At 38.5% G+C, this 18400-nt stretch overlaps 1 protein-coding gene across 1 annotated transcript; it reads left to right on the top strand.

The window, feature by feature from the left end:
* Positions 1-7466: 7466 nt before the first annotated feature.
* LOC308349999 (olfactory receptor 2D3-like) lies at positions 7467-8449 on the top strand (the record flags this gene model as incomplete). Its single annotated transcript, XM_080815000.1, has 1 exon — positions 7467-8449. The coding sequence occupies exon 1, from the start codon at positions 7505-7507 to the stop codon at positions 8447-8449; it is 945 nt and encodes a 314-aa protein (XP_080671126.1). The 5' UTR covers positions 7467-7504.
* Positions 8450-18400: the final 9951 nt, after the last annotated feature.

Here is an 18400-nt window from a genome sequence, read left to right as displayed (position 1 = left end):
TTCTTTATGCATTTATCAATGGACATTTAAATTTTTTCTATGTCTTTAATGTTATGAATAATGCTGCAATGAACCTGGGAGGTCAGATATTTCTTTGAGATCTTGATTTCAGTTCCTTTAGATATATACCCAGAAGTGAGATTGCTGGATCATATGACAGCTCTATTCCTTATTTTTGAGAAACATCCAAACAATTTTCCATATTGGCTGCACCAATTCATATTCCCTCCAACAATGTACAAGGGTTTCCTTTTCTCCATATCTTTGCCAACACTAGTTACCTTCTGGGGTTTTTTTGGTTTTATTTTGTTTTGTTTTACTTTTTTATAACAACCGTCATAACAGGGGTAATGTGGTTTTGATGTACACTTCCATGGTGATTAGTGATGATGCACAATTTTCATGTACCTGTTGGCCATGCGCATGTCTTCTCTGGAGAAATATTTATTTGGTTTTCTTGTCCATTTAAAAAACTGGATTATTTGTTGTTGTTGTTGTTTTGCCATTGAGTTGTATAAGTTCCTTTTATATTTCAAATATTAACCCTTTATCAGATACATGGTTTGCAAATATTTCCTATCATTTCACTGGTTGCCTTTTCATTTTGTTGATTGTTTCCTTTGCTGTGCAAAAGTTTTTAGTTAGCTTTCTTAAAAATCTCATTTGTCAGGGCGCCTGGGTGGCTCAGTGGGTTAAAGCCTTTGCCTTCAGCTCAGGTCATGATCCCAGGGTCCTGGGATCGAGCCCCACATTGGGCTCTCCGCTCCATGGAGAGCCTGCTTACCCCTCCCCTCTCTCTCTGCCTGCCTCTCTGCCTACTTGTGATCTCTGTCTGTCAAATAAATAAATAAAATCTTTTTTTAAAAAAATCTCATTTGTCTGTTTTTTGCTTTTGTTGTCTGTCAAATCCAAAATAATCGTCAAGTCTAATGTCTGAAAGTTTACTCTATGTTTTCTTCATGGACTTTTATAATTTCAGATCTCATGTTAAGTCTTTAATCCATCTTGGGTTGATTTTTGTATATGATGTGAGATAAGGGTCCAATTTCATTGTCTTGTTTGTGGTTATCCAGTTTTCCCAACACCATTTATTGGAGAGACTGGCATATCCTCATTGTGTATTCTTGGCACCCTTGTCAAAGATCAGTTGACTGTATATGTGTGGATTTATTTCAAGGTTCTTTATTATATTCCATTTCTCTATATGTCTGTTTTTAACCATTATTATATAGTGTGATAAATTTTCTTGTGAATATTTTTCTTCAATTTAGAGTATTTATTTAGAATAGATTCCTAAAATTGGATGTAGAAATTGGAATGATATTTGAGAGTATTATATAATATGAGGCCTAGGGACTCTGGAACTCCTAATATTATTCTGGTTCTGGTAGTTACTCTTCTTAGATTTCTACAAAAGAAACAAAGTAATGAAAAATAAGACACTGCCTTTTTTAAGTTTTTATTTATTTATTTATTTATTTGACAGACAGAGATCACAAGTAGGCAGAGAGGCAGGCAGAGAGAGAGGAGGAAACAGGCTCCCTGCTGAGCAGAAACCCCCGATGTGGGGCTCGATACCAGGACCCTGGGATCATGACCTGAGCCGAAGGAAGAGTCTTTAATCCACTGAGCTACCCAGGTGCCCCAAAACACTGTTTGTTTTTGTTTTAATTGCACTAGTCCCTAGTGTCACTCAAGTTCAGAACTCTGATAAGCTTGGGTTAGAGTACTTGATTTAGTCTAAAGACTTTCAAAATCTTCAATCTCCCTTACAGCCCAAGTGGAACTTTGCCAAATTTGTCAGTCCAGTTCCATGAAGAAGTAATGAAATAAAGTATGGATAACCTTTTAAAACACAGTAGCCCTAGCCAGTAGAAAATATGGACCAAGCAGCATCTGAAAATGTCACAAATCAGATTCCTCCTCATGGGGAAGAAAGGACTAGTAAAAAGGGAATTTCTCACTCCACCATATTATTGAGAACTGGGCCAACGTATATAAGCATTTAAATTTTTATTTTTTATATTTTTTTATTATTTTATGTTAGTCACCATACAGTATTTCGTTAGTTTTTGATGGAGTGTTCCATGATTCATTATTTGCGTATAACACCCAGTGCTCATTGCAATACATGCCCTCCTTAATACCCATCACTGGGCTAACCCATCCCCCCATGCCCATCCCTTCTGAAACACTAAGTTTATTTCTCAGAGTCCATAGTTTCTCATGGTTCATTTCCCTCTCTGGGGTCTCCTCCTTCAGTTTTCCCTTCCTTTTCCTAATGTCCTCCATGCTATTCCTTATGTTCCACATATACGTGAAACCATTTGATAATTGTCCTTCTCTGCTTGACTTATTTCACTTAGCATAATCCCCTCCAGTTCCATCCATGTCAATGCAAATGATGGGTATTCATCCTTTCAGATGGCTGAGTAATATTCCATTGTATATATGAACCATATCTTCATTATCCATTCATCTGTTGAAGGGCCTCTCAGCTCTTTCCACAGTTTGGCTATTATGGACATGGCTACTATGAAGTTTGGGGTGTGTGTGCCCTTTCTTTTCACTACATCTGTATCGTTGGGAAAAATACCCAGTGTAATTGCTGGGTCATAGGGTAGCTCTATTTTTAACTTTTTGAGGAACCTCCATACTATTTTCCAAAGTGGCTGTACCAACTTGCATTCCCACCAACAGTGTAAGAAAGTTCTCCTTTCTCCATATCCTCTCCAACATTTGTAGTTTCCTGCCTTGTTAATTTTTGCTATTCTAACTGGTGCAAGGTGATATCCCAATGTGGTTTTGATTTGTATTTCCCTGATGGCTAGTGATGTTGAGTATTTTTTCATGTGTCTGTTAGCTATTCATATATCGTTTTTGGAGAAGTGTCTGTTCATGTGTGCTGCCCATTTTTTTTACTTGATTACTTGTTTTTGGGGTGTTGAGTTTGAGAAGTTCTTTATAGATATCGGATACCAGCTCTTTTTCTGTAATGTCATTTGTAAATATCTTCTCCCACTCCATGGGTTGTCTCTTAGTTTTGTTGACTGTTTCCTTTGATTTGCAGAAGATTTCCTCTTGATGAAGTTCCAAAAGTTCATTTTTACTTTTGTTTTCTTTGCCTTTGGAGACGCATCTTGAAAAAGTTTGCTGTGGTCAGTGTCGAGGAGGTTACTGACTATGCTCTCCTCTAGGATTTTATTGGATTCTTGTCTCACATTGGGGTCTTTCATCCATTTTGAATTTATCTTTTTGTGTGGTGTAAGAGAATGGTCAAGTTTCATTCTTCTGTATATGGCTGTCCAATTTTCCCAGCACCATTTATTGAAGAGACTCTCTTTTTTTCCTTTGGGTATTTTTTCCTGATTTGTCAAAGATTAGTTGACCATAGAGTTGAGGGTCCATATATGGGCTCTCTATTCTATTCCATTGATCTATGTGTCTGTTTTTGTGCCAGTACCATGCTGTCTTGGTGATCACAGCTTTGTAATATAGATTGAAATCAGGCAACGTGATGCCCCCATGTTTGTTTTTCTTTTTCAACATTTCCTCGGTGATTCAAGGTCTTTTCTGGTTCCGTACAAATTTTAGGATTGTTTGTTCTAGCTCTTTGAAAAATGCCATTGATATTTTGATCAGGATGGCATTGAAAGTATAGATTGCACTGGGTAGCATAGACATTTTTAAAATGTTCATTCTTCCAATTTGTGAGCATGGAATATTTGTCCATCTTTTTGTGTCTTCTTCAATTTCTTTCATAAGTGTTCTATAGCATCTAGAGTATAGGTATTTTACCTCTTTGGTTAGGTTTATTCCTAGGTATCTTATCATTTTTGGTGCTATTGTAAATGCAATCGATTCCCTAATTTCTCTTTATACAGTTACATTGATAGTGCATAGAAAAGCAACTGATTTCTGTGCATTGATTTTGTATCCTGCCCCATTAATGAATTGCTGTATGAGTTCTAGTAATTTGGGGGTGGGGTCTTTTGGGTTCTATGCATAAAGTATCATGTCATCTGTGAAGAGAGAGCGTTTGGTTTCTTTTCTTTTTTTTTTTTTTTTTTGGTCTACTAAATCCATTTTATTTTTTTTAATTTTTTATTTATTTTCAGCGTAACAGTATTCATTGTTTTTTCACCACACCCAGTGCTCCATGCAATCTGTGCCCTCCCTAATACCACCACACGGTTCCCCCAACCTCCCACCCCCTGCCCCTTCAAAACCCTCAGGTTGTTTTTCAGAGTCCATAGTCTCTCATGGTTCATTTCCCCTTCCAATTTCCCTCAACTCCCTTCTCCTCTCCATCTACTCTTGTCCTCCATGTTATTTGTTATGCTCCACAAATAAGTGAAACCATATGATACTTGACTCTCTCTGCTTGACTTATTTCACTCAGCATAATCTCTTCCAGTCCCATCCATGTTGATACAAAAGTTGGGTATTCGTCCTTTCTGATGGAGGCATAATGCTCCATAGTGTATATGGACCACATCTTCCTTATCCATTCGTCCGTTGAAGGGCATCTTGGTTCTTTCCACAGTTTGGCGACTGTGGCCATTGCTGTTATAAACATTGGGGTACAGATAGCCCTTCTTTTCACTACATCTGTATCTTTGGGGTAAATACCCAATAGTGCAATTGCAGGGTCCTAGGGAAGCTCTATTTTTAATTTCCTGAGGAATCTCCACACTGTTCTCCAAAGTGGCTGCACCAGTTTGCATTCCCACCAACAGCGTAAGAGGGTTCCCCTTTCTCCACATCTTCTTCAACACACGTTGTTTTCTGTCTTGCTAATTTTGGCCATTCTAACTGGTGTAAGGTGTTTGGTTTCTTTTTTGTCAATTTGAATACCTTTTATTTCTTTTTGTTGTCTGACTACTGAGGCTAGGACTTCTAGCACTATGTTGAACAATAGTGGCAAGAGCAGGCATCCTTGTCCTGTTCCTGAGCTTAAGGGAAAAGCTCTCAGCTTTTCCCCATTGAGAATGATATTTGCTGTAGGCTTTTCATAAATGGTTTTTATGAAATTGAGGAATGTTCCCTCTATCCCTACACTCTGAAGAGTTTTAATCAGGAAAGAATGCTGTATTTTGTCAAATGTTTTTTCTGCATCAATTGAGAGAATCATGTGGTTCTTGTCTCTTCTTTTATTAATGTGTTCTATCACACTGACAGATTTGCAAATGCTGAACCATCCTTGCATCCCAGGAATAAATCCCACCTGATTGTGATGGATAATCCTTTTAATGTACTGTTGGATCCTATTGGCAAGGATAGTGTTGAGAATTTTGCCACCCATATTCATCAGGGATATTGATCTGTAATTCAACTTTTTGATGGGGTCTTTGCCTGGTTTTGGGATCTAGGTAATGCTGGCCTCATAGAATGAGTCTGGAAGTTTTCCTTCCATTTCTATTTTTTGAAACAGCTTCAGGAGAATAGGTATTATTTCTTCTTTAAATATTTGGTAGAATTCCCCTGGGAATCCATCAGGCCCTGGAGTCTTAATTTTTGGGAGGTTTTGATCACTGCTTCAATTTCATTACTGGTTATTGGTCTATTCAGATTGTCAGTTTCTTCCTATTTCAGTTTTGGAAGGTTATAGGTTTCCAGGAAGTCATCCATTTCGTCCAGGTTACTTAATTTATTGGCATATAGTTGCTGATAATAATTTCTTTTTTTTTAAGATTTTATTTATTTATTTATTTATTTGACAGACAGAGATCACAAGTAGGCAGAGAGGCAGGCAGTGGGGGGTGGGGGGGGTGATGCAGGCTCTCTGCTGAGCAGAGAGCCCAATGTGGGGCTCGATCCCAGGACCTTGGGATCATGACCTGAGACAAAGGCAGAGGCTTAACCCACTGAGCCACCCAGGTGTCCCTAGCAGGATGGTCTTTAGCTTCCAAGTGTTTGAATTCCTTCCAAATTTTTTGTTGTGATTGAGTTCCAGTTTCAAAGCATTGTGGTCTGAAAATATGCAGGGAATAATCTCAAACTTTTGGTATAAACTAAGATTTGATTTGTGACCCAGTATGTGGTCTGTTCTGGAGAAAGTTCTATGTGCCTTCAAGAAGAATGAGTCTTCTGTTGTTTTGGGGTGGAGTGCTCTATATATCTATGAAGTCCATCTGGTCCAATGTGTCTTTCAAAGCTCCTGTTTCTTTGTTGATCTTCTGCTTTAAATTTTTAAATATATTTGACAAAATTATTTTCCAGGAAGATTGGACTAATTTTCTACCCACTTGCATTGTACAAAAATGTCTTTTTTCCACACCCTCATTTTACATTTTACATTCATTACATTTTAATGAGTTCTGCCACTTATTAATTGTGTGATTTCAGGAAGGTAGCTGAACTTTTCTGTGCCTCAGTTTCTTATCTGCAAAGTAAGATTAATAATATCTACCTTATAATGTTACTGGGACAGTATAATTATATAGAACCCTTCATGCCTGTCATGAGTTAAATTTTCAATAAAATACTAGTTACTATTTTGTGATGTGGTTGTTTTGTAAAAATCTTAAATAGTTTCCCAGGTGAAAAATGTATCTCTCGTTGTTGTGTTATACTTATTTAGTTATAATACTGGGTATTTTTCCTATATTTAAGAGCTATTTTCATTTTTTCTTTCTAAATAATCCTTGGCAAATTATTTCTGAGCCTCAACAATTTTCATAGTGTTTTATATGTAATCTGAATAAAGACATCAACTCTTATCCAATATCTCTTTCAAATATTTTCCTGTTTGTAGTTTATCCTTTAATTTAATTCATAATATTATTATCTCACAGAGTCCTTTCAATTTATGTCCTAAGTTCTATATGTTTTCTTTCATGGTTTCTTAGATTTTGTATCATTTGATCTTATCCTGGAATCACAGGAATTTTAACTTATTTTTGCTGTTTTTTATTGTTTTACTTTCAGTATTTTACTCTTTAATCCAAATAGAATAATACTTAGTGAACTAAATTCTAAGTCTTTATTTATAAAGCAAAAAGAATGTACTGTTCTTTAGGAGGTCAAATTAAGTTTGATTCCTGAAAGCTGTTTCACATTTTTCAAGCATATGTTATAATTACGTATGTAGTATTTTGAACAGTTAGTGGTGCAGTTTTATACATGGTAACAGTGCTAATAACATACACATCATTTTGTAACAATATGTGTATAGCCATTAAGTAAAATCCACATAAAGTCTAATATCCTCATGTCAGAATTAGCCAAGAAGGCTTTAATAATGTCATACTCTATAAAGAAGTCCTTCCTCTGGGAAGAGGAGATTTGGGAAACAATGAAGTGGATTTACATTACAAACAACTAAATAAAATTAAAATATTCTATTTAGTATTAATTAGAATAACATGAATAGCAACAAGCTAGAAAATCCAATTTGGTTTTCAACTGGGTTTTAAATGATACTCTTCTATGGGACTTGATGTCACCATCCCAAAGTTTGTTCTTTTTATTTGTACAAACAGGTGAAGAGGCATAAATCTCAATGGGAGAGGAAAACCAAACCTTTGTGACTGAGTTTGTTTTCCTTGGTCTTTCCCAGGACTTGCAGACCCAGATCCTGCTATTTATTCTTTTTCTCGTCATTTATCTTTTGACTGTGCTTGGAAACCTGCTCATCATCTTTCTCATCTTCATGGATTCTCGACTTCACACTCCCATGTACTTTTTTCTTAGAAACCTCTCTTTCGCAGATCTCTGCTTCTCTACTAGCATTGTCCCTCAAGTGTTGGTCCACTTCCTTGTGAAGAGGAAAACTATTTCTTTTTTTGGGTGTGTGACACAGATAATTGTCTTCCTTCTGACTGGGTGTACAGAGTGTGCACTGCTGGTGGTGATGTCCTATGACCGGTATGTGGCTGTCTGCAAGCCCCTGCACTACTCCACCATCATGACCCAAAAGGTGTGTCTCCAGTTGACCATAGGATCCTGGGCCAGTGGGGCACTAGTGTCTCTGGTGGATACCACCGTTACTTTCCAACTACCCTATCAAGGACAGAACATTATTAACCACTACTTTTGTGAACCTCCTGCCCTCCTGAAGCTGGCTTCAGCAGATACTTATGGCACAGAAATGGCCATCTTTGCTATGGGTGTGGTCATCCTCTTAGCTCCTGTCTGCCTGATCCTTGTGTCCTACTGGAATATTATCTCCACTGTGATCCAGATGCAGTCCGGGGAGGGGAGGCTCAAGGCTTTCTCTACCTGTGGTTCCCATCTCATTGTTGTTGTCCTCTTCTATGGCTCAGCAATATTTGCCTATATGCGGCCAAACTCCAAGACCACAAAAGAGAAGGATAAGATGATATCTGTGTTCTATACAGTTGTAACTCCAATGTTGAACCCCATAATTTATAGCCTGAGAAACAAGGATGTCAAAGAGGCTTTCAGAAAACTAGCTGAAAGAAAGTTCTTTTCTCAGAGGCAGTGATATCCAGATCTGACTTTGATTTTATTTATTTTTAAAGATTTTATTTGTTTATTTGAGAGAGAGAGCACTAGCCAGGGGAAGAGTGTGGGAGGGGAAAAGGGACAAGCCGACTCCCATTGAGTGGTTAGCCCAAGGCGGGGTTCATTCCCAGGACCCTGAGATCATGACCTGATCTGAAGTCAGAGACTTAAACGACTGAGCCTCCCAGGAGCCCATTTATTTTTTATTTATTTATTTACTTACTTACTTACTTTTAGAGTCAGAATACACACCTGCTCTTGTGAGTAGGTGGTGTGAGGGGTAGAGGGAGAGAAAGAGAGAATCTTAAGCTGGCTCCATGCTCAACCCATAGCTGATTAAGGCTCAAGCTCAGGATTCTGAGATCATGACCTGAGCCAAAATCAAGAGACAGACACTCAACCAAATGAACCACCCAGGAAACCCTCTGAGTCTGACTTTTAGAAATATGGTATCACGCTTAAAAGAGCTACACAATTTTGGTAGACAATTATGAATTAGTTTAGGAAGCATAAAAGTGAAGGACATGTTCTAAGAACCATGAATACTTCATACTAAGCTAGACCACAGAGGAGAAATAATAGGATAAAAAGTTAGGTTTTCTTTTTGTTTTTAAGGATTTTATTTATTTATTTATTTGACAGAGAGAGGATTGCAGAGAGCACAAGCAGGGAGAACAGGAGGCAGAGAGAGAGGGAGAAGCAGAACCCCCAATGAGCAAGGAGCCTAATGCAGTGCTCGATCCCAGAATCCTGGGATCATGAACTGAACTAAAGGCAGTTGCTTAACCGACTGAGCCACCAGGTACCCCAGGTTTTCCTGATTATAAAACACATAAAGTGTTATACTGGAGTTTGTATTTATGTCAGCTAACATGGATATGTTTTAAACATGATCATAACTGAATCTAAGAGATTTAAACTGGATTATTTTGAAATAACATCTAATATGAGTTGCATACATGATTCTAACATCAAAGACATTTCAGGTTTAGCTGTCCCAGTCATACATCGATGTCCTATGACTTGGCTCTGACAGAAACAATCAATAAATCTAAGAGTCTTTAAAACTGGGATAATACATGGCTCAGAGCATTTCAGCTTGTAAAATGGTACAAAAGCAAAATACTTTCTAGTTCATAATGTTCTCTCCTGAAAGCTTCAAAAAATGATTATTTTATCTTATCCCACATTTCATAGAAACATAGACTCTCAGGGTTAAAAGGGAATTTAACTGTCATTTAATTCAAACATAGGTCCAAACATTTAAACCACTCCACAATACTTCTATTGAGTAATTATCCAGCATTGGCCTAACCAAGAATAGATAGCTCCCTACTCTCTTAGATCATTCCCTTTCACTTATAAGTTGATCCTTGAACAACATGTGCCAACCCCCACATATTGGAAAATCCTCAAACAACTTTTGACTTCCCAAAACTTAACTTCTAGTAGCCTGTTGTTGACTGGAAGTCTTTCCAATAACATAAACAGTCGATTAATGCACAATTTGTATGTTATATGTATTGTATACTGTTTTCTTACAATAAAGTAAGCTAGAGAAAAGGAAATATTCTTAAGAAGATCGTAAGAGAAAATGCATTCACAGTACTGTACTGTATCCAAAAAAATCCACATATAAGTGGACCCATGCAGTGCACACCTGCATTGTTCAAAGGTCAACTATAGATAGGTCTTTGCTATTACAAAGATCTTCCTTATGATCAGTCAAAATCAGTTTTCCTGTATCTTCAACCCACTTTCTCTAGTTTTAGTCCTAGGACAATTTTCAGTATCCTATACCACAACTCACTGAAGTCAGTTTCTGTATTGGCCCAAATTCAGTTCTCACAGCCAACCAGCCACTTGTTTCTTTAAAGTTCCCTTATCTAACATGCTTTGGCTCCCTGTATTCATTCTGGTCATCCTCCTTTGAAGGAGCCCACTTCACCCAATCAATACCTCTTCTAAAACCAAAAGAGAAATTAGGATTTTAAAATTGGAGTTCACCAGTCTGAGGCTGACCGCTCCATAGCTTAGGGGCCTGTGACCATATCTCAGTGTGACTCAATGTCTCTAGAATGGTTGATTCTGGGCTCCACTTCAGGTTTCATAAACCCTTAGTCCAAACAATCTGGCTGACAGCCACTTGCCTATTTTACCCAAACTTTTACTCAGTCACATGTTTAGAGGGGATTCCCTGATAACCATCCTATAGTTGCCATAGATATGAGTCCAGGAACAACAGACCTCAGTAGTCAGGAACTACTGACTCTGCAGTAGAAGAGCTCCCCAATGTAGTAAGATGGAGCAGCTAAACTTCTTATTTCTTTCTTTCATGCATCCATGCATTCATTTTAAGCCCATTTCTCTGGGCTCTTATTTCATTGTGTCTTACTGACTCTAGTGTATCCAAAATACCCAGAACAATGACTGACATATAATGCGTTTCAAAACAGATTTTTACATTTGTTGTGATCCTTTCTCTTAAAAGATTGCATGTATGTATATATTTATTTATTTATTTATGAATGAAAGTGAGAGAGAGAGAATGAGCAGGGGTAAGAGGGAGAGGGAGAAGCAGAATCCCCATTCAGCAGGGAGCCTGACTAGGGATTGATCTCAGGACTCTGGGACCATGACATGAGCTGAACGCAGACACTTAACCAACTGATCCACCCAGGTGCCCCTGTTACTACCCTTTTAAAATTACTGGAGCTGCACTACCATAGACAATTCGAATCTGGGGTGTGAGGATCAGAGAACAATCTCATACAAACAGCATGTGTTAGTTGAAGTGATACAGACCAGGACAAAATACTAGCAGGTGAAGTTGGTGACTTGACTGCCATGGTGATCTAAATGAGATCTATCTAGTTCAGTAACAGGAGGAAAAGTAAGGAAATGTAAACAGAAAATTTGGACACTAATTTAGAGAAGTTTCACCACGAGGGAAAAGAAGAAAGAGATAGGGATGAGAAAATGGGGTTGTAAGCTTTTTTTTTTTTTTAAATAGATTCCTCGGTCACTTCTCCCATTTCCTTGAAGACTGTAATCCCTAGATCAGCGAAACTTTCCCCAACACACTACTCTTGTTAGAGATCTTAAGTATTCTAATTTTCACATAAAATGAAATATTCAACTACTCTGCGTTCTCAGAATTCCTTGATCTTCATTGTTCCAATGATTTCAGCCATCTGCACCATGGTCATTTCTTTAATATTCCCATTACCAATAATTGCCACCCCCACTCCAAATTCTGAAACCACTGAATCCTCAGAAATATAAAGTGTTTACTGTTTTAAGGCACTGAGTTTTGAGATGGTTCGTTATATAGCAATGGATAACTGAAATGTTAAGAGAATTATTCTCCCATTCCTTCCATCAAAATAGATGCCTGTGGATTTTTTTCACACTACTAATAAAAGCTGATTTCTCTTTCAAAACAAAAGAAAAGAAAAGAAAACAAAGCAAAAACCCCAGACATGCTCTCTCATGCTATGGAGGGAGAAAGGGAATGAACAGCCAGAAAGCATCTAAAGAAAAAATTTCAAGCATACACCCAAAAATAATAATGAATATAATGTATGGATTATGGTTCTTCGTTGCAAGTAACAGAGGCTGACTATGTGTGATTTAAGCTAGAAGGAAAAATATTGAAATAATGGTCATTCTGGTCCTGCAGCCAGCACCACAGGCCAAAATCCTATGGACTGGGTGTGATGAGAACATCACCTCCACTCAGCACTAGATGGCGTACCTTACTCTGCCAACGCCATCAGCCCAGGCCCTGCTGCTGGAGCTTGATTCGCTGAGGCTGGAAATTGGGGTTCGGTGCCTCTGCTGCCACTGAAAGAAAAACAAAGAAAGGAATTGTGTGCTGAAAAACACTACATCAGTCAGGCGATCAGGGTTAACAGCAATAGTGATGTCATAATGATAGTATGTACCCTTGAGAGGACGTGATGGAAATAGCACTTTATCTTTGTGATCCTCCCCCGCACACACACACCCATAACCTCAGGCTAATCATGAGGAAAAACATCAGACAAGTTCTAATATGTGGGCTTCCTATAAAATATATGACCAGTACTCCTCAACTGCAACTGTCATCAAAAATAGGTCTGAGAAACTGTCACAGCCAAGAGGAGCCTAAGGAGACATGACAAATAAATACAATGTGGCATCCTGAGTGGAATCCTGGATCAGAGAAGGGATATAAGGAATATAAGAGAAGAAAAAAAAAAAAGTAAATTCAAATAAAGTATGAACTTAGGTTAATAATAAAGGATCAGTGGGGTGCCTGGGTGGCTCAGTTGGTTGGACATCTGACTCTTGGCTTCAGCTCAGGTCATGTTCTCAGGGTCGTGAGATCCAGCCCCATGTGAATATCCACACGCAGCATGGTGTTGGCTTGGGATTCTCTCTCCCTCCCCATCTGCTCCTCCCCCTGTACTCTCTCTCTCTCTCTCTCTTGCACATGCATGCTCTCAAATAAATGAATAAAATCTTTAAAAAAGTAATAGTGTATCAACATTGATTTTCTTTTTGTGATAACAAATACCATATTATAATGTAAGATGTCAATAATAGGGTAAAGTGGGTATATAAGAACTCAGGGTACTTCTCAGTTTTTCTATATGTCTAAAACCGATCTACAAAATAAAGTCTATTTTGAAAATAGAAACAGCTTGCTGTCCTTGCTTTTTCATGTCACTAGCTCCTAATACAGAGTCTAGACTGGGAGTATCTGATTGATTGAGTCCAATTTACATGCTAGCTGCAGTGAAGACAAAGACAATGAATCTGAAGTGGATTTGGTGTCTATGGAGGATACAGGCTCTAACTAGCCCAAGACTCCCAGATGACTATACATATGGAAAGGGTACTCAAATGATCAGAAACCAAAAATTGACAAATGGCCTATGACACCAAATCACCTCCACTAATGTCTTGACTATGTACAGATTCAGACTGACCAGTGTAACTCATGATCAATGTAACACAATATTCTGAGGGTGTGTAGGACACAGAATGTTGAGTGAAGAGATACAGTAGCATCGCACAGGGAATGTTTCCGTTGGGCATTAGGATATCCTCATCTGATTGTGTTACTAATGTATTCCCTACTGCTAGTACAGTATCTGCCACATATTAGATCATCAATAAAAATTTGCTGAGTAATATGTGGTCTAGGAAACATATTGGCTCAAGTAAGTTTTCTCTGTATTTTTTCTTAAAGAAATACAGATAGTTTTTAATTCAGAACATCTGGATGTCATGATGCTACATGGAAATGGATTTGTAGCAAACAATTGCATGCATCTCAAGGATCAAGTCCCAGAAAGCTTCAGAGTCTTTTACCTTTTTAGTGAAAGTCACATATTGAGAGAAACCCTACAAGGTTGTTCCTCAAAAAATATCTGGACCTTTAGTAAAGTGACTGCAACCTGAAAATTACCCTGTTCAGTTACATAGCAGAGTCAGTGCTTCAGTGGATCTCTGAAGGCAAATGGTCAGAAACATCAAATCAATAAGGTGTGAGAGCAAGGCTGGTCATTCTCCTTCCTACTTTGTGCCTTTTCCATTTCTCTGCTGTTTAATTGGCTGTAGAACAGAGACTAATTTGAGACAAATTTACTGGCAATACTTACAAGTCAAAATTTTGATTTCACCTAGCAACTTTAGTATGACTTGTATAAAGGTCAGCCTCATCACAAACAATTCATAGCACACACCCTATCCCCAATCTTGGAAAATATCATCCATAATTCTGCAATAACTTACTAATGGCCCTCTGAATATTGAAGCATTGAGTGAACAGCAGTGGTACAAGTAAGAAGTCATCTGAACTTGGGGCTCAGCTTTGTCAGATTTTCATTTCCAAAAATTGGGGGATGATAATCTCTATCTTACAGTATTTTGTGGGGATGAGTGAGAAGATATTTATAATTTGCTTAAGACAGTAATGGGGACATGGGGCACCTGGGTGGCTCCACCATGTGGATTTTCAGCTTCCTCTTTTGTGGCCCTAACAGAGTGAAACACTTTTTCTGTGACAGCCCCCCCATCATTGCACTGGTGTGTGCTGATTCCTTTCTGTTTAAACTGGAGGCTCTGACAGCCACTGTCTTATTTATTCTCTCCCCTTTCTTGTTGATCCTGGAGTCCTCTGTCCAAATCCTCTCCCCTGTCTTCAGGATGTCCTCAGCTGAGGGGAAACACAAGGCCTTCTCCACCTGCTCAACCTTCTGGTTGTCTCCCTCTTCTATAGCACTGCCATTCTCACGTACTTCCAACCCAATCCAGCACCTCTCCTGAAAGCAAGGAACCGCTATCACTTGCCTACACAATGGTGACTCCCATGTTGAACCCCATCTATAGCTTAAGGAATAGTGAAGTGAAGATTGCACTGAAACAAGTCATCCACAGGATCTTGGGCCCTCAGAAACTATGACTGACCAAAGGAGTGGAATGCAAGGAGAAAGGAAAGAAAAAAGAATTCCTCAATGGGTTTTGGTGACTGCTCATTCTAAAAGCCATGATATATCCACTAAAATTTTGGACTTTACTAGGATCTGTTTCTGAATGAAAGAACATGAATGATGAAGGAGAACTTCTATAGGCCTGGGTCCATAGGACTGGGGGACCAACATATCTGAGGATACTGCTAGTTGACACAGATCAGGAGCTGATCTGAAGGTTGACAGTTGTAGTGACAACACTACAATTTTCCATTCTGTACTTGTTTTAACTTTTCTTGAACTCCCTTAAGCATGTTTTTTTATAACTTCCTGCTTTACATTATCTATTTTTTCAAACTCTACCTGAAACTTTTAAGGATATTTCTGCTTACAAGGTAAACTTATAACAACGGTAATAATAAGTAGTAGAGTTTTATTTCATTCTCTGACTCATTTTTTTTAACTCACAATTTCAGTACATTTTTATTCAACAATCAGCATGTATCAGACCCTGTTTAGGCCCTGAAGACACAGTGCTGAAGAAAATAGACAAATTTCTTACCTTGGGGAATTTATAGTCTAGTGAGAAAGAAAATAATAAAGTGATACTCAAAAACTTCCCCTGGCTTAAGAAAGGGGAACCCTCCTACACTGTTGGTGGGAATGCAAGCTGGTGCAACCACTCTGGAAAAAAGCATGGGGGTTCCTCAAAAAGTTGAAAATAGAGCTACTCTATGACCCAGTATTAGTGGTAAATACCTAGTATTTAAATACTAGGTATTTACCCTAAAGATACAAATGTAGTGATCCGAAGGGGCACGTGCACCTGAATGTTTATAGCAGCAAAGTCCACAATAGGCAAACTATGGAAAGAACCTAGATGTCCATCAACAGACGAATGGATAAAGAAGATGTGGCAATGTATACAATGGAATACTATGCAGCCATCAAAAGAAATGAAATCTTGCCATTTGCAACAACATGGATGGAACTAGAGGGTATTATGCATAGCGAAATAAGTCAATCAGAGAAAGACAATTATCATATGATCTCCCTGATATGAGGAAGTTGAGAGGCAACATGGGGTGTTTGGGGGGTAGGAAGGAAATAAATTAAACAAGATGGGATCGGGAGGGAGACAAACCATAAGAGACTCTTAATCTTACAAAGCAAACTGAGGGTTGCCAGGGGGAGGTGGGTAGAGAGAGGGAGGTTGAGCTATGGACATTGGGGAAGGTATGTGTTATGGTAAGTGCTGTGGAGTGTGTAAACCTGGCGCGATTCACAGACCTCTATCCCTGGGGTTAACAATACATTATATGTTAATTAAAAAAAAAAAAAAACTTCCCCTGGCTTATAAAGTACCCATGTACTACTAGGCTAGCAAATGAGGACTTCTTTCTCTGCTACCATGATTAGTCTGTGCCTCATCTGGAGAAAGACTACTCCACACAGACTCTGGCTCAATCTCAAATTATTCACCTTGGATATGAGAATATTTTGACAGAAAGGGTGTGAGGAATACCAAGCTAAGTGGACAACATTCTGGGAAACTGCTGTGAATAACCCAGAGATTCTTTGTTTACTAGATATTTATGTAATCATATTGGGATTAGATGAAAGCAACTGTCCTTCTTAAACTTGCCTATCACTCAACCAATGTAGCAGCCCCCTTTTCTGATTTTGTCCAGTGAACATGGGCCAACTCCAGATTCTTGAGAAAAATAGCAGACTTAGGGCATGGACATCATAGATATGTGTGAATTATTCCTAAGAATTTATTGATACTTGGGGCACCTGGGTGGCTCAGTGGATTAAAGCCTCTGCTTTAAAGCTCAGGTCATGATCCCAGGGTCCTGGGATCGAGCCCTGCATCGGGCTCTCTGCTCAGCAGGAGCCTGCTTCCTCCTCTCTCTCTCTGCCTGCCTCTCTGTCTACTTGTGATCTATATCGGTCAAATAAATAAATAAAATCTTTTTTAAAAAAATAATTTATTGATACTTAACAGAATAAAATAGCATTTACTGCCTAGGCATGTCCTCTCCACAAACTCTATAAATAACTCTAACTCTGTGTGACATGGAAGTACCAGGACCAGTTCAATCTCCCACAGAGGGTACCCTTCCCTTCTCATGTAGCAAGGGCACTAGAAAGGCAGCACATTCTGAATTTTCACTCTAAAAATTTGTAAATGAAAAGGTAGACCCTGGGGTTCTGTTTGGATAATAGCAATCACACAACTAAGCAGATTGGCACCATTATACATTTATAATATCCAATTTTAGCCAAACTTTCATCTCTCCTTCATATGTATTTTACTTGTCGTTGTATGGTAGGCAGAATAATGGTCCCCCAAAGATGTCCATGTCCTAATCCCCAAGATCTATAAATATGTTACCTTACAGAGAAGAAAAGGATTTTGTAGACAGAATTAATATAAGTATCTTCAGATGGGGACGTTATCCTTGATTTTATTTGGAATACAGTAACAGGAAATCAGAAGGTAAGTAGAGAATGAGCTTGAAATATTTATTCCTGTGGCTTTCCCACCTCCATACACCTATGTCCACAACTCCTGTCTCAAGGCTTTCTCTACAGAGCTACCCTCTCCAAGTCCTCAGTTGTCCTTCAGGCCCAGGGTTAGTATAAGCTTCTTTACCACTCTTGCTAGCCCTGGGATATCACTATTTCTTCTTGGTTTCAAAATCCTGTCTTTATGTTCATCTGATAGGTAAAATACCCTTGTCCCTAATAAGAATGTGAGAAGGACAGCAGAAGTCATATATTCTCTTCATTGTACCCATGCTCTTCACTACCCACTTCAAACACACATACAGACGCATGTGCCGGCCAACATATATCTAGCACCCAGCTCATAGTAAGTGGTTAAGTAATGTTTGTTAATATATTGATTGTGTGATGATGCAAAGAGATTCAGAAGTACCAAAAGGTAAAGAGTTGGAGTAGCATCTGGGATAGATTGATAGTAATATATAACATGATTTAAAAAAAAAAAAAAGATGGACTTTATAGGTTCTAGGGTTTATAAAATGTGAATGTTTCTTGCAGGATTTCCTAACTCTTATTTTTTTAAAGGTTTTATTTATTTATTTATTTATTTATTTATTTGAGAGAGAGCAGGAGAGGGGACAAGGTCAGAGGGAGAAGCAGACTCCCCATGGAGCTGGGAGCCCAATGTGGGACTCAGTCCCAGAATTCTGGGATCATGACCTGAGCTGAAGGCAGTTGCTTAACCAACTGAGCCACCCAGGCATCCCAGGATTTCCTAACTCTTATGTGCTAAAACCGACAAGAAGGAAGGAGACCCTAGTTCTATTAGTCCATGAATTAATGTAAGGTGGAGCGTAGGTCCACAACAAGGTCCAAGGATGAGTATCTTAACATATTTCAAACTTTCTGAGGAACTACTCAACAAATCTTACAAGTAGGGAGCTAAGAGGTTCTCACAG

The sequence above is a fragment of the Martes martes genome, assembly GCF_963455335.1.
Source record: "Martes martes genome assembly, chromosome: 10".
Lineage (NCBI taxonomy): Eukaryota > Metazoa > Chordata > Mammalia > Carnivora > Mustelidae > Martes > Martes martes.
Note: the sequence above shows the minus strand (reverse complement) of the source record. Positions and strands in the feature narration are given on the sequence as shown.